Here is a 27301-nt window from a genome sequence, read left to right on the forward strand (position 1 = left end):
GCATTATATAAAGAACAAAAGGAGGAGGTGGGAGAGCAGACAGATATAGAGATTACTGGGTAAAAGCCAGCAGTTGTGCTCGAGAATGTCAAACCATATCTCCAGCACAACACTCCTCAAATGTCCACTTTAAAATGGGCTGGTACTTAAATGGAAGGGTCCTACTAAAGAAGAGAAAGGTCAAACTAATGTCCCCGCTGTACACACTATAATAGTTTTTAGAACTTGCATATTGATTGTATGATCTAAACTGAATATTACACAACTGCAAAAGGTTTTCACAGGACTCTGTGCATGTGGAAAACTAAGGACACTGTTGCTGCGTCTGCAGGAATGAAGCTAACACATCTATAAACACAAAGGTTTGCTGGTCAGGAGCATTCGGGTGTGTGTTAGCCCAGGAAATTCAGCCCAAGCCAGAGGTCAAAGGTCAGAGTAATTGCAAAAACAGGTTTGCAGTAATGAACTGCTTCTGGAATAATGTTCGGAGGACAGGTGAGGAGGGGGGATGTTTGGCTACAACGCACGATTTTCCATCACAAAGTATTCTAGAGAAAAGGAAATCTGCCCCACAGCTACAGCTCGGCTAAAATTGGGTCATGAAACAGCAGAATGAGCACAACAACAAATCTACAAGGGAGTTACACAGAGGCTAGCTAGCCTAGCCAGTGTACAATGCTGTTATAGAGATAGTCTAAGAGCTTGCAAAGAAAAGCATCTGGACTTCTTTAAGTTGCTTGAAGACGTTTCACCTCTCATCCGAGAAGCTTCTTCAGTTCTAAGGTCAAATGGTGGAGAGTCCCAGATATAAACCTAGTGGGAGTTTCCCCCCACAGAGGGACAAAAGGACCCCCTGATGATCCTTTAGCCATGTCCTTGAATGTGTCCAGAAAGACACTGGGGCCAGACCACTTTTACATCTGAAAACTATTTTATCAAAATGCAGGAGGCAGAAAATAGGGATGCAGTCTGCAGCATGGATATGGATATTACTTATATTTTTATTGCACAAAAGGGCGAGGGCATGATGGTGAAGTGCAAACTTCATCCAGGACGGAAACAACTGCATTATGCTGCAAACACATCTTTGGCTCACTGAGAGAGTAAAAGGATTTATTATTGTCTGTGAAGGTTCTCAGTCATCCAGGTCATCGTAGTCAAAGGAGCTTGCAAAGAAAAGCGTCTGGACTTCTTTAAGTTGCTTGAAGACGTTTCACCTCTCATCCGAGAAGTTTCTTCAGTTCTAAGGTCAAATGGTGGAGAGTCCCAGATATAAACCTAGTGGGAGTGACCCCCCACAGAGGGACAAAAGGACCCCTGATGATCCTCTAATCGCCTGAGCCAAGGTGTGAAACTGGGCATGGGTCCCAATCAGCCAGAGTTTCGGGTGTGTTCATTGTGAAACCTGGCCCCACCTTATCATGCGAATTCCTGAGGTCAGATGGCCCAGGATGTGAGTGGGCGTTAAGGCGTCTGGGGAGGGATCTCAAAACTGGATTATAGATGGCAGAGAGTTGGTGTCGTAAACCCCGCCTCTGTTCAAAGATGGTCGCTCACAGTGGACATAGATGCTTCTTTCACTCCTCTTTCAAACCATCTGTCCTCTCTGTCCAAAATGTGAACGTTGGCATCCTCAAAGAGTGACCTTTGACCTTTAGATGCAGATGGACTGCTGAGTCTTGTCCTGTGGAGGTGGCTCTTCTGTGTTGTGCCATGCGCTTGTGAAGTGGCTGTTTGGTCTCTCCGATGTAGAGGTCTGAGCATTCCTCGCTGCACTGTACAGCATACACCACATTGTTAAGTCTGTGTTTTGGCGTTTTGTCTTTCGGGTGAACCAGTTTTTGTCTGAGCGTGTTGCTGGGTCTGAAATACACCGGGATGTCGTGCTTGGAGAAAACTCTCCTGAGTGTCTCTGATACACCGGCTACATAGGGGATGACAATGTTGTTGCGTCTGTCCTTCTTATCCTCCCTCGCTGGTGTCTGGTCTTCTTTCCTGTGCCTCTTTGCTGACTTTAAGAACGCCCATTTAGGATAACCGCAGGTTTTGAGTGCTTCCTTTACATGTGTGTGTTCCTTCTTTTTCCCTTCAGGCTTAGAGGGAACATGTTCTGCCCGGTGGTGTAGGGTCCTGATTACTCCAAGTTTGTGTTCCAGAGGGTGATGGGAGTCAAAGAGGAGGTACTGGTCCGTGTGTGTGGGCTTCCGGTAAACTTCGATGTTGAGGTTGCCGTTCTCTTCAATGTGCACGGCGCAGTCCAGGAAAGGCAAACAGTCGTCCTTTGTGTCTTCCCTGGTGAACTTGATGTTTTTATCCACAGCGTTAATGTGCGCGGTGAAGGATTCCACTTCTTGTGTCTTGATTTTGACCCAGGTGTCGTCTACATATCTGTACCAGTGGCTGGGTACTCTTCCTTTGAAAGAGTCAAGAGCCTTCCTTTCCACTTCCTCCATGTAAAGGTTGGCTACAATAGGTGACACGGGGGAGTCCATGGCACAGCCATGTTTTTGTCTGTAAAAGCCTTCGTTGTATTTGAAGTATGTGGTGGTGAGGCAGAGGTCTAACAGTGTGCAGGTCTGATCGGGGGTGAAGTTGGTCCTGTCCTCCAAGGAGCTGTCAGGCGATTAGAGGATCATCAGGGGTAGTGATGGGTCGTTCGCGAACGAAATGGCTCTTAGAGCCGACTCTTTGACGTGAACGACGCGAGCCAGCTCCTTATCGCGAGCCGTCACGTGGGTTGTATTTTTTTTTTCTTCTCTCACCCTCTCTCTCGCACTTTTTTCCCGCTTCACTCTGCACGCCAGCCTTGTGCTTTACGCTGGGCAGAGGGGGGAGGGGCAGTAGTTACACTCAGTAGCACAAAGCACATACAAACTTCAAATCAAGTACGAACTCTGAAGCATGTACAAACTCCAAAACACGTAAAAACTGAAAACACGTACAAAACACAACAGAAGTGCTCCAGGATGCTGGGCGCAGTGTTGAGCTTTTGTTACCTCGTGGCTACACAAGCCAGCAAGTACCAACGACCGGATTTGGTGTGTGGTAGTAACAGGTAAATGAACTTTTTTTTTTTTTAAATTATTTGAATATATATGAGTGCCTGTGTATAAATACACAAACAATGCACACATGCTTTCAATTGTGTAATTTAAGTGATCTAGTAGCTCTGCTTTGGAAGTTCAGTTCATGCTAGAAATGTGTTTTGGAGTTTGTACGTGTTTTGTCTCTAGGGGCCACCGCATATATTTATATATAAACATATATAAATAAAACCACTTTTTTTAATGTTAGTAATTCCTTTTGTGCATAATTTTATATTATTGTTAATAATAAATTAATTAAAGCAACAAAACAACCCGAAGAGCCGGTTCGGAGCCGAAAGAGCCGGCTCTTTTTAGTGAGCCGAACCGAAAGAGCCGGATCTCTAAAAAGAGCCGGAAATCCCATCACTAATCAGGGGGTCCTTTTGTCCCTCTGTGGGGGGAAACTCCCACTAGGTTTATATCTGGGACTCTCCACCATTTGACCTTAGAACTGAAGAAACTTCTCGGATGAGAGGTGAAACGTCTTCAAGCAACTTAAAGAAGTCCAGACGCTTTTCTTTGCAAGCTGCTTTGACTACGATGACCTGGATGACTGAGAACCTTCACAGACATGTTATAGAGCTAGTTTATCACTTTAAAATGACAACACTGCACTAAAACTCTTCTTATCAATAGTTAAACAATTTACAGTGGTCATATGTTCATTACAGTGGATGCACAGATGTTAATGCACAATAATCATATAGGATGCTGTGCATTAAAACCCACCTCAGCCAATCTGTCATCAGTTCAACACTTCCAGTGGCATTTATCCACAGATGTGGTTATTTTGACAAATGGAATTAGGTACAAAATAAACAGCAGTTGTTAAAGTCCAGACCTCAACTCAATACTGTGGCAGGACCTGCTGAATCACAGTATGGAACAGAACTGCACAGAGCCACGTGAAAACTTTAACACAACGTACATGTTTGCTTCCTGCCAACAGTAACCAGCAATTCTTACCACAGAGAAATGACTCTCAGACAGTGTTCAATGAAACCAAAGTGAATTATGTAGTAACTGTAAAAGTTATCGACATAACTGTGTTGTCGTCATAGAGCAGTCACACTATATTGATGTATTTGCTTTGTGATATAAAAGCTACCAGATGAATTTCCAGTCAAATGCACAATTTGTTGTCATATTTTCTACTGAAATGTAAAAAATAACATTGAATATCCAGTTTAGTGAACAGAAAGGTGCCATGCTACACAACGTGAGCAGTAGTGCTTGCTACTACAAGAGTCAGTCAGTCTATTACACCAAATTCATACCATGCATTTATCTGTGCCTACTGGGTAAATGCACAAGTTCAGAACTTTGTCCAAGGATACTTTGACACATGAACTGGAGGAGCCACGGATCTTATTTTGAGGAATGACCTTTTACACTTTACAGCATTCTGCTAACCATACACACAATAATCTGTGTATCGTATAGTATGGTAACACTATAGTCATTACCCTCATAATCTTTCAGCCCCTGAAACAGGGAAGTTTGAGTTTTTTAAATTGTTATTTCAAAAAGCAGAGCCTTGTGATTCAAACGATGTAAACCACTTTCAGTTTGAAAGTTTCACATTAAGTGAAATATAAGAACCCAACAGTGGATCATGACACTGTCAATATGGGGCCCCGCAATTAAAACATAGTGGTTGCCTTAAGGTCTTTAAAGCATCTGATGCTTTGATGTAATCTCTTTCCACTAATGACAAACAAATGTGCACTTCACTGAAGTGCCACACAGTCGGCCTGGAGCCCTTTATGGTCTGGGAAGTTAGAGAAACGTTGTCATCTTTGCATACATTTGATTTGTGCTTCCTGTTCTCCTAAAACACATTAAAATAGTATATGTTATATGTTATCATACTGTCTTTAGAACAGATCATAAAACAAAAGCGAAACACTGAATATTAGCTCAGATTATTTGTTTATCTAGTCTGTTTAGTTGTTTTAGTAACCTCAGTAAAACATTATTGTGCGCTTCCTGATTTTTGTAGGTTCAGGTGCCAATATAGCACTGAAAACACTTTTAGTGTATTTGTTTAAAAGTTGTAAACAAAATAAAATGTAATCACATTCTGCATGAAAACGAGTTCCTGATTTTAAAAAAATCATTGGGTTCAATTAAAAAAGACATTTTTGTTGTATTTTCTTATCTACAGATATCCACGATGAGAACGGGTTAAAGCCAGTCATGGTTTACATCCACGGAGGATCCTACATGGAGGGAACTGGCAACATGATTGATGGCAGCATCCTGGCCAGCTATGGAAATGTCATCGTCATCACAATCAATTACCGGCTCGGAGTTCTCGGTGAGTCCGCCGCTTTAATTGTGGTGTTTTAACTGGTTTGGAGAAGTGCTGATTGTGGCATAAGTGGTTCATTGATTTATTGATTGATTTGACTGTTTGGCTTCCCCTCTTTCATTAACTGGCTCGCTGTTACATTCAGGGAGCGGGACATTAGAAATGTTCTTCTTTGATCACATATTTATCTTTGAAACTTTTCCTTAAAAATTGATTTGCAGCTGAAATTCATACGTACACAGATATACTAGATACACTATTCCCACTCATCATCGTGGAGTTTTCAAGCTGCAGTTTCTTTTTCCTGTTCTCCAATCCTCCATGTTGCCAGGTTAGGACGTGGTTTGCATTTTTGTCTGTATTCATCTCTGTTTAAAATACCTTTATATCAGTGCAGCCCACGTTTCTTATTAGGACAATAACCCTTTTCTTTTTGAGATGAACTATGAAGAGACGTGTTTCTCTGAAAGTATTTTATCAAATTGTAACAACATTCTTTAATTTGGCATGAAAAAACCCTTTAACCTAGCTATCCCAGGTTGTCAGAAGAAAATGTACAAATGAAGACAGATACGCTTTTCCAGGGTCAGATTTCGAGTCAAAGCTGCACTTTTTGTCATTATAGTAATTATTTAAGTCATGATGCAAATGGACAAAGATTTGGGTGCTAAGGCTTGTGTTTGGTGGACCAACTGTGTCAAGATCAAAACAGCTTGCTGACTTGATAATCTTGCTAATGATGAGGTAGGCTTAAAGGCACTATGATTTTTCCTTTCGAAAACAACGATGCATGTATATTAAGATGTATGTTGACTTTGTGAATGAGTCTAAAATCATTGGTTTCTCTGATAAACTTTATTACTTGCTTCATTTTTTCCTGATGGCAGCGTGCAACCATTCTGCAGGGATGTACAGTGGTCCCTCGCTATAACGCAGTTCACCTTTCGCGGCCTCGGTGTTTGGCTGATTTTTTTGTGCAATTTTTTTGATATTTTTTTATTTTATTTTTTTGTGCAGCGCATTTTGTTCTGAGTCCTGATTGGCCAAACAGACACAACAATGTCGACGAAACGTCGTCACCTGCGGGCGCCTTTGGTTTCGTTCTATGATACTGGACTTATTTTTCTACGAAGGTTTGAACTTCGAGAGTTTAAACAAGAGAGAAAAGTGTGAAAATGTTCATGCCTGTCTGAGAAAAGTGTGTAAAGTGTGTAGTGAGGGGGTTTTACAGCCTTAAAACATCTATAATAATTGTAAAAAATAAAGCTGGCTACTTCGGGGATTTCAGCTATCGTGGGTTATTTTTAGAACGTAAGTCCTGCGATAAACGAGGGAGCGCTGTAATTCTAAAACCGAGATGGATAAAAGCACTGAAGCCTTGTAACAGTTGTACTAACTTACAGTTACCAGTTTGAATAAGTAGTCCATATTTCCTGTATAGTGTCTTTACAGCATGCATAATATTTATAAATCCCTCATATTTTGGCATCCATGTCTTAGATTTAGATACAAATAACCTGTTTCCACTCAGCATGATTGTAATTGTTCAGTTAGGTAAGATAAGAGGAAGATATTGTGTCTGTGTTCAAACTGCTTTGGAGAAGCATCATACAACTTTGATTTTCCTTTACATCAAGTTTGATGAATTGACTGGTACATCGTCACATACAGGAAATCTCGACCAACTGTTTGTCTAAAGGGTCAGAGTCTCTGCTTCTAAAGACTGTCGCCCTTTTAAAGTGGTGGTGGGCAGACACAGCTAGCTCTACCTGCCTGCAGTGCCTACCCAGCTTCCTCATGTATAGCATTTAACTGAGTAGTCCCACAAGTCAGATTTGTTTACCAGCCAGACTCTCCCCTTAATGACTTGTTGCACTAATTTAGTGACTATGAAAATAAACCTAAAGGATCTGTTAAACCTGATGAAACACATCAAATTAAGTTTTGAAAACAAAGTATAATCTAGTGTGTGCTGTCAATGCTGTTATTTATTTCTCAAGTGACGGCTGCACATTACAGCTCTCAAACGTTGAACTGGATTAAATGATTAAGGGTACTGCCTAATGAAGACGGTGTGGAAATCTTTTTATTTCTTGGCAGATAAATTGACATTTGTTTGACTGACTATTCCAGGTATTCCTAGTATGCGTTCTGTAGGGTTGCCAACTCCCTGAAAAATAAATAAGGGACACCTCGTGGCCAGGGCCGGGCAACCCAGTTGTCTTCACCCTTCCCAGTGTGGTAGCTCTTTTTTTTGTGTGTGAAATTATTTTTTAACCATTTGACTTGAATTTGATTTAAGCAGATGCATATTCTTTGTGATATGACCATATGGGAAACAAATGATCATTTAGCCATTTATTTTTAGCTCAAAATGACAACATTAACACAGTAAAACAGGTCTCTTTCTTAAACAGAAGCCTGTCATGCTTAACTTTTGAGAATATAAGTAAATCTTTCTTTAAAAAGAACTCTGTCCTGCTTAACTTAAAATTATATAAATTAATAGAAAACAATAGAAAGAAAAATATTCTTGTAACAGTGCACATATAGTGCATTTAGTACAATTGGCTTCAGTTGAGGTATTATTTCAGCTTTTCTAATGCTAATCAGCTGCTCCTGTTTGTAAACCCGCTTGTTCCCATGATTACGCATCTTAACTCATCATCATTATTCATCTATGTATTACTTTTATGTATTAGTCATCTATTTGTTGTAATCATCTATCCTTGCAGTTGTTTATTACACAAAATAAATTATATTATCACACTTCTGGCCACATAGCGCTGATATTCACTGCACATGCCCATATTAACCTTAACCAGAGGGTTTAAACAACAAACCAGTGTTTACATACCATATCTGCTTCTGCCGTGACCTGGTGGACAAGAAATTGGTTAAGGGTTCCCCGAGCTTTCACGCCCCTCATGTTCTTCTTGTGCCCACCATTAGAAGCATGCCTATGGAAAAAGTGCGCCGGCACACAGTGCAGTGCGCTTTATAGGTGTTATCGTGCACTTTCCCAGCCAGGTGTTTTCCCTTTCCCAGTCCTCCCTGTACTTTTGCAGCCTTTTTTTTCTTTCTCTGAGGGGAACAAACATTGCTGCTCTAATGCTGGGCTCACACTGTGCGATTTTTGGCCCATTTTGAGCCGATTTTTGAGTCGTGCGACCGATTTGGTGATCGGCCCAATTTTGGCCTTCATCGTGCGTGGTGTAGTATACGTGGGGTAACGAGAATTGCTCGTGAGCCGCTCACACTGCTCACGCTCAAACACGTAAACGTCGGTGAAAAAGACGGAGCAGCAGTGCAGCGTGTGATCTGGACACAAGCGATGGAGGCACAACTTGTAGAACTTTGGAAAGCTCATCCGAGCCTTTTCGATGTGGCCTCACAAAATTATCACGACCACAACAACCGTGAAAATAGTTGGATCTACACTGCTGCTCAATCACAGCTGATCAATGTTTTTCATTAGCAATTTAGCAAAGTTGATGGTGGTGGTGTGTCTGTGTGAGTGAAAGACAGAGAGAGCGACAGATTTTCTGTTATAACCTTCATGTTATGGAGGCACAGTGTGAGCACTCAGGTCGCATCAGAGCATCGGGCCGTATAGTGTGAGACCTGCATCGTGACCTACCAACTTCTAACCCCTGCGAGTCAATCGTGCAGTTTGAAAATTGCACAGTGTTTGCCCAGCTTTAGGTGTACTGTCGTCCGAGACTTGCACCGCAGTGTCGGCGTTTGTTTCCCCGCTGGCCATGCTTGTTGTTGTGGTCATCTGTTGTCTTCCAATATTTTCTCTGTAAGCGACCTTTCCTCGACCAATGAGATGAGCTGTAATCCGACTTGTCATACTCAAATTGTCATAAGTGTGCTGTCAGCTCATTGGTCACAAAGCAGGAGAGGGGCTGGGAATTATGTTTTCAAACAAAGTGTTAATTGCATTAACATTTATAGACTACTTTTGATTCTCACTGTATTACGGGACAAAGTGCGTCCCTTATTAGCTCAATACGGGACGTGTGCTTTTGTTTCTAAATACGGGACGATTCCGTTTTTTAAGGGACGGTTGGCAACCCTAGCGTTCTGTGTTCGAGTAGCAGCAGATTAGCATTGAGTAGCACACCATGCTCTAAATCAACAAATTACATACATACATTTGTTGGGTCTCCGCTTCCACAGGCCCCGCTGGTTTAGAAACGTATTCCCGTTAACGACAAGGAAGCAAGACAATCAGCAATCGATCGATTTTTCTTGCGAGAAAGGGAGGCTGGTCGGAAGCAGGCTCTTGGAGCTAAACGCTCCTCACCCGTCTCCTAGCCAGCTTCAAATAAACAGCCTTCCTTGCCGCCTTTTATTGAAAACAGTTACAATACACACAAGCACCACCCATTGTAAAACCCGCCTATGGTTCTAAAAGACACCATGTGTGTGCACGTGTAAGCACGTGTGTGTATGTGTGTGTCTGTATGCATCTGAGTGTTTGTGTTTGGGGGTACGTTTGTGTGACCTCATGCTCACCAAAAGGGTCATAAAGGCAGGAAGTTTACTAACCAAGAAAACAGAACCCTCACATAGGATGTCCCATAATAAAACACTACATCCTCCCCCATCATTCAACAAGCTGGAGAGGTGCTCAGAGACAAAGGGATGTCTTTGATAATGCTGCTTGAGTTAAGACTTTACAAATTTAAGTAACGCTATGACAACATTTAACAATTTAAACCTAACAACGTTCCTGTGAAAATGTTTCACACAATTTCCAGCATAGATGCTACGAACACCACCCCTGACATGAAACAGCTCAAGTTGTTCATTTCACACCTTGATAAGCAGCTTTATGTGGCTGCTTCACCTAATCGCTAATGTTATGTTAAGTAAATCCATATAACAGAAAGAATATCCGGTCGTTAAGTGATGACGTGATGACGTGATGAATCCTACTTCCGGGTCTAAAGTAGTCTGCGTTTAATATGGCTTTTGTGTTGTTAACATGTTTAATGTTTTGTATTTTCTTCTATTTGATCTCAAAAAGCTCCTAAAACAGTCAGTGATCACTGTTGACCTCCCTCGGCTTTTATTACCGCTAATCATTTATTTAAGCTCAGTTTTTTTAAAACCTTAGGATGTAACTACAGCCCAGCCCATGCAGCAGTATATGAATGACTAACCTCGTATTGTGGATGGATTATCTCAGTTGTTCTCCTGGCTGAAGTTTGGTCCGTTTACAGCATCCTGCCATGCGATTACATTTGTTCCTGACCACCGAGAACACTCACGGTAACTTTTATCGAGTGGGAAAAAAGTTAGCTTGTTTATATTATGCTAACATAGCTGTGTCGCTAGCGGTCACGTAGCACCAGCTAGCCAAACTTCAGTAACCCTACAAACGTCACTGCTGTTTAGTTTTCTGTCTTCATTTATGTTGGAAGTGATAGCAGAGCTGTACGTTTGAATTTGTTTCCAAAACCCCGCAGTCAGGACATGCTATATTGTATTTAGATAGAAGCTAGCGAGCTAACTCCCTGCTAACTTCTAACTCTGTTAAATGTCATAAATTCCATTTTCATGGATGCCTGGATGTTAAACTCAATAGTTACACCTGGTAGAGCAGAACGCTGCAGCGGAGTTTAGGCCCAGACACGGCTAGTGATGTCAGACTTAACAACCGGATTGAGTGTGAGTATGTTGAACTTGTTACCATGTTACCATGGCGATTTACCCCAGTAAGAAGTGAAATGCTTTCATAGTACTGAAAACCCAGGGTTACCCCTGAAGTTACCTGGACAAGCCAAAATCCTGCTGGTAGTAGAAGCCTGGAAGTCCCTGGAAATTGTTAGGATAAGAGCAGCTACAAGTGCATTGGACAAACCATATATGATGATCTCCTACAGGCTAGCATCTGCTCATCAGATCAGTGAAGTACAGAATGCAGCACTAAATAGTAAAAACAGCAGCCAGTCTGAAACCAAGGAGGAAAGTAGCTAGAGTAGTTAGCTATACACCTACCAAGCTGTTAAGATAGTTTTGCATAATTTGTACACAAAATGTGTACATAAATATCTGACATGTAACAGATGAATTATCGATGTAAACCTGTTGCTGCAACCTCCCTGGCCTTTAGTTCCTCACAACCATCTGTGCTTCAGCTGTAGGTGTATAACTTGAAGTCACATGGTGATCATGGCTTGCATGTAGAAAAGCTACAGGCCGCAGAAATAGACTATCGAATGTTTGCAGATCAGGGAGCCACATATGAACCCCAGTCAGACTGGTCTGGTAGGACCTTTGCTCTTTTCAGTGTCTCATGTTGTCGTGTTTATTCCTGTGCTTGAAATTTTCAGGCAGAGCCCAACAAGAACCCTGTCTAACACGTCGTTAGAAAAACTTCCATAGGTGTTCAACGGAGCTGAGATCTTATTGTTACAAAGGCTATAACATGGGATTTCAATTATTTGCATATTGTTCTTAAATGTGTCACTCATCTGTACATATGGATGAGTGAAACTTGTCTTGACACCAGTTGTTGTTCACTTCTGATGAAGCTGTTTTCAACAACCACCTTGTTATACAGATACACACAAATATAAAACACTTATCTCGGTGTTAAATATCAAATTTCCTTCATGGTTGTTGTTTCCGGGTTTGAATTGAAAGTGCGCTCCATATGGTTTGTTTGCTGTTTGCATGAGGTGTGTTGTTTAGTGAAGTGAAGCCACAGTATATCCTTATGAACGCTGCCGCTGCTCTGCTGCACTGTGCCGTGCTTTGCTCTGCTTACCATTTGTTATAAGGCCGAGCTGTCTGCACCAGTCTCTATATTTAGTTTCCTGGGAGCCGGGGGGAAAAGGTGTTCTGGAAAAGTGTGCACTGCAGAGAGGAAAAAAGAGAAGAGGAGAGAGACAGAGAATGAGAAAAAGAGGGAGAGAATACAGATGAAAAAACAGATAAAGACAACGGATGAAGGAGAACATTAGGACAAATAACAAAAAGACAGTCAGAATGGCAGCGTAGCCAGAAAGATGATTCTGTTCAGCTTTCAGCAGAATCACCTTTCTGGATTAACCATGCACCCAGACATTCAAATACTAAAATCTTTATGTAACAAAGAAAAAAAAGGGAAAAAAATCACTCATGAGCATCAATCTGGTTACTTAAGCATCGTAGAGTGGCATTATGAACAAACTGGTGACAGTTCTGTGTTTGTTACTTTGTTTCTTTTCCTACAGAGAATGGAACGTCTTAGGGTTTGACTGGATTGATTTTTAAGATTTCTATCATCATCCTGCTCTATTAAAAAGTGTTTCCCAATACAGCTAAATTATTCTGTTACATTTAGGAGAAAGCAAAGTGATGCAAAAGTCAAAGATTCAGTTCCATGAAAACCATCTGATTTAAAATGCCTCAACAAGCTTACTACCAAGAACTACAGAGAGAGTTTCTCCCAAACTGACTGACTGTTCATTTCAGTTTAAAATCCTTCACTTGAAACAAACCCCATCTAGTTTTCAATTCAAAAAGGTTTTTTAATATAGTGCTAAATCACAACAATAATCATCTCAAGGAACTTTATGTGTCAAGTTCAAAAAAGAAAGTATAGGAAGGCTTATGGCCTCGCCACCATGAGTACGCCTGATCTCAGAAGCTAAGCGGTATGGGGCCTCGTTAGTACTTGGATGGGAAGCCATCTGGAAATACCAAATACTGCAAGCTTTGGGGCGTTTCTGTGGCTCAGAGGTACAGCGGATTGTCTATTTGGAAAGTTGGTGGTTTGATCCCCGACTACTGCATTTTGCATTTGTCCTTGCTGAACCCCAAACTGCCCCCAATACCTACATCAGCATGTGAGTGTGTGAACGTTTACTTAAAGTGTTAGGTACTTGTATGAATGTGGGTGAGTAAGAAAGTGCTGTGGGTGGAGTCCACAGTGCAAATGAAATCCTACAGTCTGAGCCAAAAAACCCACAGACACAAGTGAGGAATCGTTCAGGGTCACTGGATCACCCCTAACTGCAGGTTTTATCAAGTTTTGATCCTATATATCTTCCAAAGACCCCTGTATACTGCATCAAGCAAAAAGAGCCCACTGAGAGCACAGCCTTACTTGTGATTCCTGAGTTTCCAAAAGTAGAATGGGAGCGCTTCAGCTATCAGGCCTGTCTTCTGTGGAGCCAGCTCCCAGTTGGGATTCAGAATGTCCCATTTGCTTTTAACAGTGGGCTTAAAATTTCACTTTTTGAGTATAAAAAGAAAAAAGCTTACACTCAGGAATGATTAGGGTGATCCTGAATCATATTCTAGACCTTAGGCTCAGCCCACTGGACCTCTAATGCACTGTTTTTGACCCTCCAGTGCTTCTTAGGGTTAGGGTTAGGGGTTACTTCTATTCTATGCCATTAACTTGTGTTTGCTCTCTCTCGCAGTTTTTTTATTTTGTTGTTTTGTATTCTCTCTGTGCACTCTTTTCCAACTTTTCTTTCCCTTCCTCTCCCAGTCAATTATGAGAGACTGTTAAAGACCCTTTGTGCCCAACCATCGTCAACTATCTCTCTCTAACTAGGGAATTCAGCGAAAGCATCCTCCTGTTCATTTGACATTGTACCTGCATAATTATTCAAAAATGTCTTCCAGGCTATTGGTCCATCTGTGCTCACTCTAATCCACTCTTCACTGGCGTCTGGTATAGTTCTGGTTTATTTTAAAAATGCTGCTATTCTCCCACTTTTACAAAAACCTCAGCTAGACCCTTCTCTTTTGAGCAGCTACAGACCAATCTCCAAATTACCATTAATTGCTAAGCTTCTAGAAAATGTTGTGGCTAAGCAGCTTATAGCAGCTCTTGAAAACCACAGCATTGCACTAAGTTTCAGTCCGGCTTTCGCAGAGCTCACTCCATGGAAACAGCCCTTCTTTGGGTCTCAAGTGACATTTTGATGAGTAATGATGCAGGAAAATGATCTGTTCTGCTTATGTTGGACCTCGCGTCGGTGTTTGACACAGTTGACCACCACATCCTGCTTGAAAGGCTTAAACATTGGGTTGGTCTACCTGGAGCTGCCTTGGAGTGGCTCTCATATCTACATCACCGACGTTTTTCTGTGGTGGTCTCTGATTTTAGGTCATCCTCTACCTCCCTAACTTGTGCTGTCCCTCGGGGTTTGGTTTTGGAGCCTTTATTGTTTTTAGTATATCTTCTCGCCCTCCAGCATATAATGGGCTCCTTCAAGAACATTTCTTATCACTGTTATGCTGGTGACATTCAGTTGTATGTTTCTTTTAAGCCCCAGGATTTATTGAAGCTTCAGCTTCTGAATGACTGCTTAGATTCTATCAGATGTTGGCTGCAAATTTCCTCCAACTCAACGAGGGGAAAACTGAAGTCCTCGTATGTGCTCCGAACAGATTTTAATCCCAGATAGTGAAAGTCCTTGGTCCTCTCTCGGTCTATGTTAAATCCTCTATCAGGAATTTAGGTGTCACCTTTGACTCGACTCTCGCATTTGGATGGGCATGTGAATTCTCTGGTTCGGTCTTGTTTTTATCATTTAAGAAATGTGGCTGAGTTAGGCACTATTTTATTTTGCTCTGATTGCTATACGTACATTTATTTCTTCGCGCTTCTACTATTGTAACTCACTGCTTATGTGTCTAAGGTTCCCTGGAGCTTCTGCAGGTTGTGCAAAACACTGCAGCTGGGCTTTTGACTAAATCCAGTATTCACATGTGACACCGCTGCTATCTGAGCTACACTGGCTTCTTATTGAACTCAGAGTCCATTTTAAGATCCTGGTTTTGACTGGTCATCTGATCAGGACTTACTTGCTATGAAACAGACTAACATGAGAACTAAGGGTGACAGAGCTTTTGCCACTGTGGCCTGAGACTGTGGACTCAGAACTGTGTTTTTAAAAAACAATTCAAAACTCACCTTTTTAAAACCGCTTTTGGTTCATTTTTGCCTGTTTTATGTTGTCTGTTTCACCTTTATGAATTGTTAACTTAAAGGTGATATATAAATACAATGTTATTTGTTATTAGTTATTTAACACAGGATGGTCTGTAGCGTATTCTATAAAGCACCTGTGAACTGGAACTATATAAATAAAATGACTTTTTATTTAAGAATTGCAATTTTAGATACATTTCAGTGAGAAGTTGTTTCTGTGATAACGCTGCTCTCACACTCATCCTCCAGTGTGGATCTGCACCAAAGGAAGAACAAAACAGGTAGAATGAGAATCGTCTGTGAAACACCTGTAAACACGGCAGTATTGTCACCTCACTATTGCCTGAGTGTTGCAGTTCAAAGGATTCACACAGATATTTGCAGCAGATGTTGAGAAGGTGCTAACATGCAATGGTGCCTGACTCAGTGAGTGAGTAAATGTGTGACACTGGGCTGAAGCAGATGCCTAGTGTGAAGGGACAACAATCTCTGCAGGCCGAGCAGCTCGATCGTGTCTGTGCCGGCAGGCTGATTGGAGACGGGTGTAAGAAGTCATCAAACACTCATCAGCTCGCACCACTTTAACATCAAATTCCCTGCTGGACGGCCGTCAGTGTATCATTTACACCTTTTTCCACATCTCACATTGCTCTGCTCTGGTCTTGTTGTTTCCACAGGACAAGTGTACAACTCAATCCACCCTGTTGCTAAAATTAACCTGCTATAATGTGTCAAAAAGTAGCACATGTCAATATTGGGTCAGGCCAATATCGGCTGCCCAATGCGGGGGAGCAAGAACGATGCTTGTGTGGATCATACATGTCAGGATCCAAATGTGCATGCGCATTACCTCACATGTCAGTGTTGTGGCGCATCTCTCACTATATGACCAGGAGGAAAAGACCCTTAATTGATTGGACATAAAATAAAGTTTCAGTTTGTGTCGTATATCTCTGGATCTTGTTGCACTGAGTGTGAAATTATTATTTCTACATCTTCTGTTGCATTATGCTTTCTACCATATTGACTTGTAACTGCACAGCTGAGTCCAATTACCCTTAGTGATTGGTCTTTTCTAACAAATTTCCCAGTGCGCTGCAGCAACAGTATTGTGACAAATGTTTTTGTGTGCTGCACTAATTAGTGTGAACTATGGAGTTTGGCACTGTGAAGCGTTTAGCATTCGTTTTCAGCTCGTCATTTTCATTTTTTGGTTGTAACACTGAAGCTGCAAAGAGTAGGCATAGTTACTGGGGTCAGTCACCCAAAACAACAGACGGTGCACAAAAGAGGTGAAAGGGAGAGTACAGGAAGGGTGGAGGTGAGTATCAGGGGTGATTTATTGCAGAAGGATAGCAGCAAGAGAGAAAGGGAAGGTTTACACGATGGCAGAAAGACATGCTTTCATGTATGGTTTGGAAACCGTGGCACTGACAAAAAGACAGGAGGCAGAGCTGGAGGTGGCAGAGTTCAATATTTTAAGGATTTTGTTGGGGATGACCAGAATAGACCGGACTACATATGGGTACAACAGAGGGACACCTCGGGTGGAACGCTTTGGAGACAAAGTTGGAGAGGCAAGGCTGAGATGGTTTGTGCAGGGGAGGGATATATTTAACAAAGGCAGGAGCAAATGAGGAAGACCACAGAGCTCACGGATACAGGGAAGGGGGGCATGCAGATGGTTTGTGTACAAAAGCTAACACTTTATAAAAGCTGAACACAGCTAAAGGAAGGTAATACACATTTATCACACGCAAACACTCAATTTAATTCCCTCCAAATTACATACTTGTTGGAAATTATTAAAATAAAGACACATTGAATTAAATACACTTTCCTTTCAAATAGCCTTTTTAGTATTGACATTCAAAATGTGAGCATGTAGCTATTATTGAGTTTGACTGCTGCTGTTGACTTTCAGACCACTGTGGAAATAATGCAGCACTGAAGAATTTCAAGTCAAGTCATTATAGTTTGAAAGGAATGCTACAAGCTACTGCAGTGACTCAACTAGTTGTGATCTCAGTAATATCACTAATTAGCTAACAAAAGCTTTCCAGTTACTTTGTACCACAGGGACTGATTGCTGAATCTGTGGCAAAGAAGCAGAGCTGCAACAAAGAAAAGAGCCTCACTCTCAAACACACCTTTCATGTCACATCTCACAGCTTTCCTTACCCAAGACAAGAGATAACAGTTAATTAGAAACAAACACAGAACAGTTAACAGTCACTAATATGTGTAAAGATGTTCCTACCCGAACAAAAATATAAGTACTGCCAGGCCTTTATCGTTTGCTTTTCTTTGTTCATAGAGAACAAAGAAAGGTAAGAAAATACCCCAAATGAATCCAGACATAGACCCCATCCTTCCTAATTAGGATTCAAAACCCCTTCAGATCTTATCATATGTAACCATGCTCTGCTCCGAGCTTTTTGTTCTTAAATCTTCCAGAATTTAGTTCTTGACCACGCATCAACAAGGATTTCCTCTACATTGTTTTAATTTTATCATACTATCCAAGAGGAAGAATCCTTACGTAATAGTGTTGCACAATTTTGTGTGTGTGTTTTTTTAAGACCAGTTTCCGTACATCTGTTTGAGTTTCAGTCTCACTGCTCTCGTTAATCTTTTTCCTTCAGTGGGCAACTGCTTTGAGGGAGAGAACTCAAACCACTGCATAGTACCTGCTCACAAACAAAGAGCACAATTAAACATATAACAGTTTTAACAAAGTTAGATTTTTGTAGCTTATTGCAGAGAAGTTAAGAATAACAGAGAGGGAGACAGGAAGCTGATAGTTTGTTACTTTTATTTAAAACTCTTTTTTAGTCACATAGCTGTCTTGCGTATTCTGTGTGATTCCTCTTTATTCTAGTATTTCATTCTAAATTCTTCTGTTCCAATCCTTTACCAGCCTCTCTTGTAGTCAGAGGCAAAGTGCTCAGCCTCCCAAGCAGCCTCTTCTTCCTGCTTCTCTATAACTCCTCAGTTTCTGCAAGGACAGCTATTGCTGGGAGGAGGTCATTACCACTCCAGAACTCTTCCCCCTGGTTGTGCAGCGATGACAGCACGTGAGGAGAGAGAAGAATATGCTGTCACTGCTGTCGCCTCACGACAGTGGTGAGCAGCAGCTATCCACTTTGCTTGTGAGTCAGGGTATGAGGTAATGTCTTCTGACATGACACAGAAAGGCCGACGGCTGGAGCTGCAGTTCACATTCTGCTACCAGAAAAAAAAGGGCAGAAAAACCCTGAAAAACATGCTTTTGATCTTGTACACATGAAGACGGTGAGTGGATGATGGTGAGTGGAGTCATCTGTCACTTACAGATGTTGCTCTGCAAATGCTGCTCTGTGTGCCTTTGACAGACTGTGCCAGTGCCTTGGTCCCAACTACTCAGCAGTATCTGCTAGTTCTCATTACATCTGCCCTTTCCTTTCCCCCCATGTGTCACTGATTCAGGATATTGGGTTCGATACAATTTCCGAGAAATACTCTGATTTTTTTAATGTATGATAATGTCATGAAACAGTTGCTATCATGTTTAAAGCACAGAGGAATGCAGATATGTTAGCCTAGCCTAGTGTTAGATCCCCAGACAAAGGGTAACCTCCACATAACATGAGGTGCCACTCCCCACTCCAACCACCCCCCAAGAAAAGACCAGCAACACGGAACCACTGAAAATATGAGACGGCAGTATATTTGCTGTAGAAATGAGCAGTTCAAAACCAAACTCATTTCTAATGCTGCCTAGTTTTCCCTAACTGAGAGTAAAACTATAGACAATTGTCTAACTTTGACTCATTTCAACATTCACAAACTATTTACAAAATGCTCCAAAACAACAAACATATTAGAAGATATCAGAATATGTTCCCCAACAACTTTTGTTCAGACTTCTCATACTCATCTGGTCTGTTTTCTGGGTGTCAACTGGAGGTTCAAGGACTCAGGAAGTCACCAATCACTTTTTGCCAAAGTTTGTTTTCTCTGTTGAGTCAGCGTCACAAGAATTTATAGTCACAAACAAAGTAAAGTAGTCCAAAATGCTTCTTTCTGGATTGGACTTTCAGCAGACGTAACAAAATGTGCACCATGTGACCAAAAACTAAATCAGGAAGACTGAACCCCAAAGATTCCTGACACATCTCTGGTAGCAAACAGCAGAAGCGATGACCTCTCATGGCCAGTGTTGGTCAAGTTACTTGAAAAAAGTAATCAGTAACTAATTACTGATTACTTCCCCAAAAAGTAATCCCGTTACTTTACTGATTACTTATTTTCAAAAGTAATTAATTACTTAGTTACTTTTTAAAAACACGATTTACAACCTGAAGAGGTGATAAAGTGATAGATCTTTCAGCCCAATTCTACTTTTTCTGCATAATCCATCATACGAAATGTAATCAAATGGAAAAGTCTCTTTTTAAAACTTGTTTTATTAGTTTTAATCTTTTAACTTTATGCATCAAGCAAACATTAGATTATATGCAACATTCTCTGACTGGAAGAAATTTGTTTAAACCTATTTAAACTTATTTTCTGCACATTCCAGCTCATAAAATAAAATATTTGTGTGTTTACACTCACTCTTTCAAACAGATGCAAGTAAAACACAGCAGAAAATAAATAAAGTCAAAGACTCAGCGGTCCTGTTGCTCTATTTTCACCTGTAAAGCAGGACTGCGGTAGGCGGAGGTTTACCCTGGTGCAGGTGTGCCGCGGTCAGTGGAAGGATACGGCAGTTTCTCTGTGAGTTTCCCATTACGTCGTAGCTACTCGGTGCTTGTTGGAAGTTTAGGGGCTTTTTTGCTGTAAAAAGAAGTTTTCTTCTCACGCACAGCGGACACTAAACTCAAAGTAAGGTCAGTACTTCCACGCTTTAAACGCTGCACGCTCATACTCTCTCCCGCAAATGATATATGATCCATTGTTGATCTGCACACAGCTGTTGTCACGAACGTCGCACTCGCTTACGTCACTGTCATGAGACACTCGCAAAAAAAATCACGGTTTTAGTAACGCAGTAACGCAGCGTGCTTACGGGAAAGGAACGGTAATCTAATGACCGTTTTTGCAATAGTAATCCCTTACTTTACTCGTTACTTGAAAAAAAGTAATCAGATTACAGTAACGCGTTACTGCCCATCTCTGCTCATGGCACTCATGCAAAGCAATGTTTTGGGTTTGGTAGAACATTTCTCATGCACTCTGGCTCTCTGTGTAACAAGTGCTGGACGTAAAGTTCTGTCACATCTTGGGTAAACATTTTGTACATGAAGTTTGTGGCCTGATTGTTTAGACGTCTTTTGGAGACCCAACGGTTGAATAAACCTGATAAGCACTTTCACAGTGGTGCAGGTTTTAAAGCACAATGATATGAATGTGATGGTTTCCTGATTTTGTGTTTGGAAAAGAGCCGACACAGTCAACAATCACGTGCTCGAATAGCTCTCCAATACCTGCGATCAGTTTTAATGGCGTGTCAGGACTCACATGATCTGGTTTGTCTGTAATTTGACATGGATGGAATGAGAGACAGACTTTCACAACATTAGACTTGAGACACGACCATAAGTTTAATTGAGGAACAGAGTTTCATGACACTCGTATCTGTCAGTGGTGTTTCGATGACCTCAGGGAATGGAAAGACTTCACTGCCTGCCAAACCATTTCAGAGAATAATGTCAATACCTGCAACTGCAACTGAGGTTGCACAGCGATTTTAAATTTGTCTGACACAATCTGGGACAACTACTGAATGAAATGCAATGACGCATACACCATGCAGAACTCCACACGCTAACCCATCTCTGCCACTGTAAGGCTGAGCTGGAAACAGTAGGACACCGCCATGAAACCAGTGTCATGCAAAAAAAGAGACTACACACTCTTTGGGCATTGTAATGTACCTGCAGTGCGCTCAAATGCTGTGAAATGTGAATCTTCTTCAGAGTCTCTGAAAGGTGGGACTAATTTGTGACTGCTCACATCAAAGCTGTCTTCTGGCTTAGGGGATGATGACTGAGGGGCTGACTAAAGAGTGGAAGGACTGGCAGATGCAGCTCCTCCATTTCCTGAGCTCTCTCCTTTAATGCATGACCTCTAACTTTATGAGCAGTTCCTAAATGAGCAACTCTAGCTCCTTTATGAGATGCATTACTTGCAGTTCCTCCATCGAAGCACCAACTTGCACAGAGGGACTTTGCAGTCAGCCAGGAACACCAGCAAAACCTAAATCTTAAGCAAAGAACTTTGCAAAAGGTATGAGGTCATCTTTCTTACACCTGTTCGACTTTTCTTCAGTTACAGTTAAAGTCCTCTCACATAGTGCCACCCCAACACAAGAAAAAAAACAAAAAAAACAAAGAGCAACTTACACAACGCAACAACAAGGACAATGAACACAAGAAAGAATGGACACACCCAAATTCATGTTTCGTCCCTGGGCTTGGGTTAACCTCGACATAACATGAGACAAAACTCACCACTCAGAACAGGGAGGTGAAACTTTATTAAATCAGCAATCTCCACCTGTTTATGCCAACACACACACACACACACACACACACACACACACACACACACACACACACACCAGGGGATTTACGCAAATTTGCGCAGGGTTAGTAAATCTACTGTCAACATTCTTCCATTCAGAGTATTAAAGACTCAGTATATTATAATACACATATTGAAATCCTTAAAACCTGCATGCACATAATTTAGTTCAGTTTGAGATCCAGACCCCAGACATCCAGAGGCCCCAGAGTACGAGGACCCAAGGAGGACCACTGGGGGGACAACCGTGCCACCCTCCTGGGAAGAGCTGAGGAGAGCCCCAAACGAGAGGTCACCCAGCAGCCACGGAGCAGAGGCCAGAGGGGGTTGCAGTGACGTGCCCGCGGGCTCTGCCGGCAGCCAGCTGTGCCAGAGAGGACCGGGCCTCAGGCCCAGAGGCCTGAGGGTACTGCACCCCCCAGAAGAGCCCAGCCCAGCTACAGGCGCCAGGCCCCGCCAATCGGCCACCAGGAGTGAGTCGGTACATACATGAGCGCCCAGCCCCAGACACCAAGAACCACCGACACACCAACGTCTGAGGGCATCAGCCACCGGCAGGGAGTGTGGTGAGGGGAGACAGGCCTCCATACCTCAGAGAGCCTAGACTACTCAATTGTAATGGCAAACCGAGTTGTGGCGAGCCGTGGCGAGTACTAATGGATTAGCAGCTTTTGTCTTTTTGGGCCTGCGCTCTGTTGGTTTTTACTACTTGTTGGAAAGTTGTTGTCATTTGAGTTTTTGAATTGTTTGAGTAATTTTTGGTAAGAAAGCATTACTTTCTTTAGCATTACTGATTGTATCTACTTTTTTTTAATCAATTTTAAATCATGCTTTTTATTTGTTTTTGTTTTTTAATGTCTCTGTAAAGCACTATGCATCACCTTGTTGTTGAATTGTGCTATAGAAATAAACTTGCCCTGCCTTACATTTGAAATTTTATTAGCTTTCGTTGCTACTCTCCATATACAGAAGGCAGAATGGAGATGGATGCCTCTCGCAGCATCAGCCTACACATAAACATAGCTGTGCTGCAGCCAATAACAGGAGATACAATGGCCAAAGGGAAGCACAGTTGTTCTCTTCTTTTTCTTTTCATTTTAATTGTCCATTGCTCCTGAAACCTCTGTGATCTAATACTGTTTTCCTCTGACGACAGAAGCTGGCTGCAGCAGCAACAACAAAGGCTGCATAGGGTGGGGACCTGTCCTGTTTTCTCAGAGATCTGTGCTAGATGAGTACGCTATCGTTCGCTGAGTAAATGCTATGACAACCAAAGAATAGTTAAGATAATTGCAAGCTACAAATGATTTTTTAGTAATTGCGTATAGACAAGATGACATGCTTGTTTTTCTCTGAATGAAAAGCAGCACCACAGGTTTGGAGGATAATAAAAGGGACCACAAAATTACCTCATCACATGAACACTCTGAGAAAACAAAGCAAAAATATCCCCAACACATGTAAATCAAAGTGAAGGAGAATAACAGCAAAGATTTTAGAGCTTAAAGAGCTGGTATCACTCAGTGGGCATCGGCTAACTTCCCCCTGTCATGTCCTGTGACTACCTCACACTTTCCTCACACTGGCACTCATTTGTTGACATAATGGACTCCATCTGTACTGTATTTGCAATATGCAGCATTGTACATCACTCTGGGCTCATAGCAAAGAAAAAAGAAAGGCCCAGCCCCCTCCGAAGCCTTCCCCAAACGGCGGTTCAGTTCATCTTGAAGCCATTTGCCTTTATCTAGTAAAAAACGCTGTCAAACCTAAAATGAGGACGTGGGCCCAGCGAGTGATGCAGACTAAATGCTCAACATCACTCATTTCATAAGAATATTAGTAAAGTCTTCTTTTCCCACCTTTGTTCAACCTTTGTCCTTAGTAGTTAGCTTTCATTGTGTCACCACTCAGCCATTGCTCTTGCATCACAGCTGTCATATTCTTAAAGCGTGTTTAAGATGTTACAGAGCCCAGACCCTGGAATCTGATTGATGCTTATCATAAAAGCCATAGCATGGAATAGTAAACAGCACTGAAAAGAAACGTCTGGTATGTCAGCTTCGTTCCAGATTACTCAGAGATGTGACTATACAACCATCGATATGAGCTTTCATATCACACTCAGCCCATTGTGGCTGAAAGGCAGGTTGTTTGCACAAAGACTCAGTGTACCTTTATTCAGCTCCTGCAGACACTTAGGGCATCAGAGACAGCTCTTCCTTACACTTGCAGAAAGGCAAAAACAGCCATCAGACTGAATTTCTTCTTACCTGCAGGCTGACGTATCCTGGATCAGGGTGTGAGGTATGGAAATGAAAGTGATATATGAAAATGTGATTACTGGCTGATTGTTGAAGGGCTGTGGTTCAGGAGGTAGAGTGGGTCGTTGCTACAGGTGTCTGGACATTCGCCTGAATAACTCAAGCACTCAGTGTAATCTAAGATTTAACAGAGATGAACAAAATCAAAGTTTCTTTTGGCCCTTGAAGGATCTGCAGATGTGCACACCGGTCATTGAATGGGTTTTTTCTCGGTACATTCACCACAGCTTTTTCATTACAGTCTTAGTCACTGATAGCAAAACCAAAGATCACTTTTCACTTCCATCCATCTGGAAGCCCACACAGAACGTAAGAGGTAAATTGTGTTTGTTCCTGAGAGACTGTCAGAAGACGAATTTCAGGGCTGATTGCATAGCAGCCAACCACCAGCATGCATCAGGCCCCACCAAAGAGTAGTAGTAGCCTCATTTGCATGATATCTGCGAGGGAGAGCATTCCCCAGATGCAAAGCTGATTAAAGAGTGTTGTCGCTCAACAACTCGAGGGCAAAGATAGAGAAGAGTGAGATGACCGACCACCACGCGGGGCCAACGCTGCTTTGATGTGCTGACCACACAAGCATGGAGGCAGCGGTTGGTGCTTATTTCCTTAATGAACCTATTGCAGTTCAAATGAATCTTGATGAATGCGAGCTCCTCTACACATATTACATGGTTTAACGTCACTATTAGTCATATTCTTCCATTCTTACATGCATGGTGACCTTTATGGATCAGCATATGGGCTAATTTGTGTTCAGTCTAAAAACATGGCAATTTTGTCTTCTTACCAGAGAAAACTGTCAGCAAGACATGAAATTATTCAGGTTACCTAAACAATGTTATGTGGAGATTAACAGATGTATTTTCAAATAACATCTCCACTTGAGTTCTCAATAGGTTCTGGGTACTTGTGACACCAGCCGGTCTTTGTAGAATGGACTTCATGTTAGCCAGCAGATATGTATTCACGCTAATGCACAGCTCTTACCTACAGAGCAGCATTTGCTGCTATGGGTCATTTATGATTTCCAGGATGTTTCACATGTGGTGAGCATGCATCAGTAAGTTTAATATCTCGTACATTATCAAAACCTCATTCACAACTTGTACAGAAGTGAGCAAGATCTGACTTTATGTCTCACTATGTATTTTCAAAATCAGAATCGGAAAAAAGCAGGAGTGACTGTAACAGGCTGCACGCTGGTTGGCACATGCGCACTATATTTTTAACACAGGTCTGTACCAGTTCTCATCCTTTAGCATTTAGATGAAAATTTTAAAAGTGTTTGGACTTTATCCGGCTGCCTTTTCTGCGTGCCAGCTGTGTTTAAGGTATGTGGGAGTATTGGGAGCACCACAGTTGATCTGAGAAGAACACAAGTGAACATAATCCAGTGAAACCATGAACAGTGTTTGTGTCTCTGCTGTCTGATGCTTCCTGCACTCTGGGCTTTTGTCTGCACTCCCCAGCAGAACACCTGAATCTGATTTTATCTGTTCAGGACGCAAAAGATGGAGAATCTGCTTCAGATTGTGAATGCTCTTCTAAAAACATAAACTGTGGCTCTTTTGAGAAATTAAAATAAGTAATGAAGTTGTTGGTTTTGTGTGTCTAGCCTATGCCAGCTCATGCAATTCATACATGTAGTCCTCATGTTGTCTCTAAGTGTAATCAAGACAGGGATAATGTCTCACTCAGGTGTAACTGAGAAAACAGGTAGTTGTCTAATATAATTTCTAGTACACAGGGATACCTAAGCAGGTATGAAAACTACTCATAACACATGAAGTGATAACAACTGTGAAAAAAATCCACTTTTTTGCTTTTTGCACATCATTTTGTATCACAAAGGATGTGCACATGTGCACAACCCCAACAAAATAGGTTGCTATTCATGCATGAGATCTTACTGGAATGCATTGATCAAACCCATTGCAACCTGACAAGTGATTCTCCAAATGATCCCTCCAGATACAGACTGGATGCTGAAAACTGGTGAAGATGGTTGTTTAAGAGAAAGGTATCAAAGAATGATGTAACAAAGATGTGCAAAAATGTAGCACATTAGCGCTGTGAGCTGTACATTGTTGTCCTTTATCTCTTGTATTCTAGAACATGAAGAGCAAGTGTGGTTAAAAAAAAAGAAAAGAAAGATCGTCCAGAGAAGATAATCTGCTCTTCTGGGAATTCATATGGGAGTTTGCACTCCCTTAAAGGTGGGATGAGGAGCTTGATCACATGGTGCAGGGGCTCAGAGTAGGGACGCTACTTAGATGTGGTGTGGGCATCTGAGTAGGAGGCCTCCAGGATACCTCCTAAGTGAGTTGTTTCAAGTGTGTCCTACTAGGACAGGGCCCTAGGGCATACCCAAGACACGTGTCTCTTGGCTGGCTTGGGAATGCCTTGCTTTCCCCTGGCCGAGCTGGAGGTGGTGGTCAGGAAGAGTGAGGTCTGCCCTGTGACCCAAACTGGGGATGGATGTTTGTCTCTTTATTTTGTTCAGGCATTGGGGTGGCAGAGCATGTTGAGAATGCCATGTGGTTCTTGAAAGCAGCACCTCCTACAAAGAGCTGCTTTGATATGCCTGCATGTTGCTCAGTGGTGATTCCTGATGTGTTTCTCCACCTACGTCTGTTGACTCGACACAATGGTTGAGGTGATGGAATGGTACATCATAAAACCAACAGACATGTAATCACAGATATTGATTATTTATTAAATTGGATTTCTCGCCTCATCCTCAACATAAAGGAGCTGTAAGAGCTTGAACATAGCATTGCTGAAATTTGATTTGGGTTATTTACAGCAGTTCAGGTGTTGTTAACAGAGCATTGCAGCTGAACTTAAGCATCAAGTGAATCTAGACTAAGAGAATGTCTGCTTGCACCCTTTCCCCTGTTTTGTGGTGGAAGTCAGCTTTCTCATCTCCCTGGATTGATTTTCAGAAGTAAAAACGAACATCGGATCAGCTCAAGAATTTCATGGTGAAGTCTGACAGTGGATAGTAGCTGGAAAAACACCAGCTGTGCTGAGGTCTCCTCAAAGAATTCTGCAA

At 41.9% G+C, this 27301-nt stretch overlaps 1 protein-coding gene across 1 annotated transcript in view; it reads left to right on the forward strand.

Annotated features, from left to right (window-relative positions):
* The window catches only part of nlgn4xa (neuroligin 4 X-linked a), a 109678-nt gene that overhangs the window by 38909 nt on the left and 43468 nt on the right, over positions 1–27301 (forward strand). Inside the window, exon 3 of the mRNA XM_004564116.5 lies at positions 5254–5406. Coding sequence (XP_004564173.2) covers positions 5254–5406 — 153 coding nt within the window. The remainder of the gene's footprint in view (positions 1–5253; positions 5407–27301) is intronic.

Source organism: Maylandia zebra, linkage group LG23, assembly GCF_041146795.1.
Source record: "Maylandia zebra isolate NMK-2024a linkage group LG23, Mzebra_GT3a, whole genome shotgun sequence".
NCBI classification, from domain to species: Eukaryota; Metazoa; Chordata; class Actinopteri; order Cichliformes; family Cichlidae; genus Maylandia; species Maylandia zebra.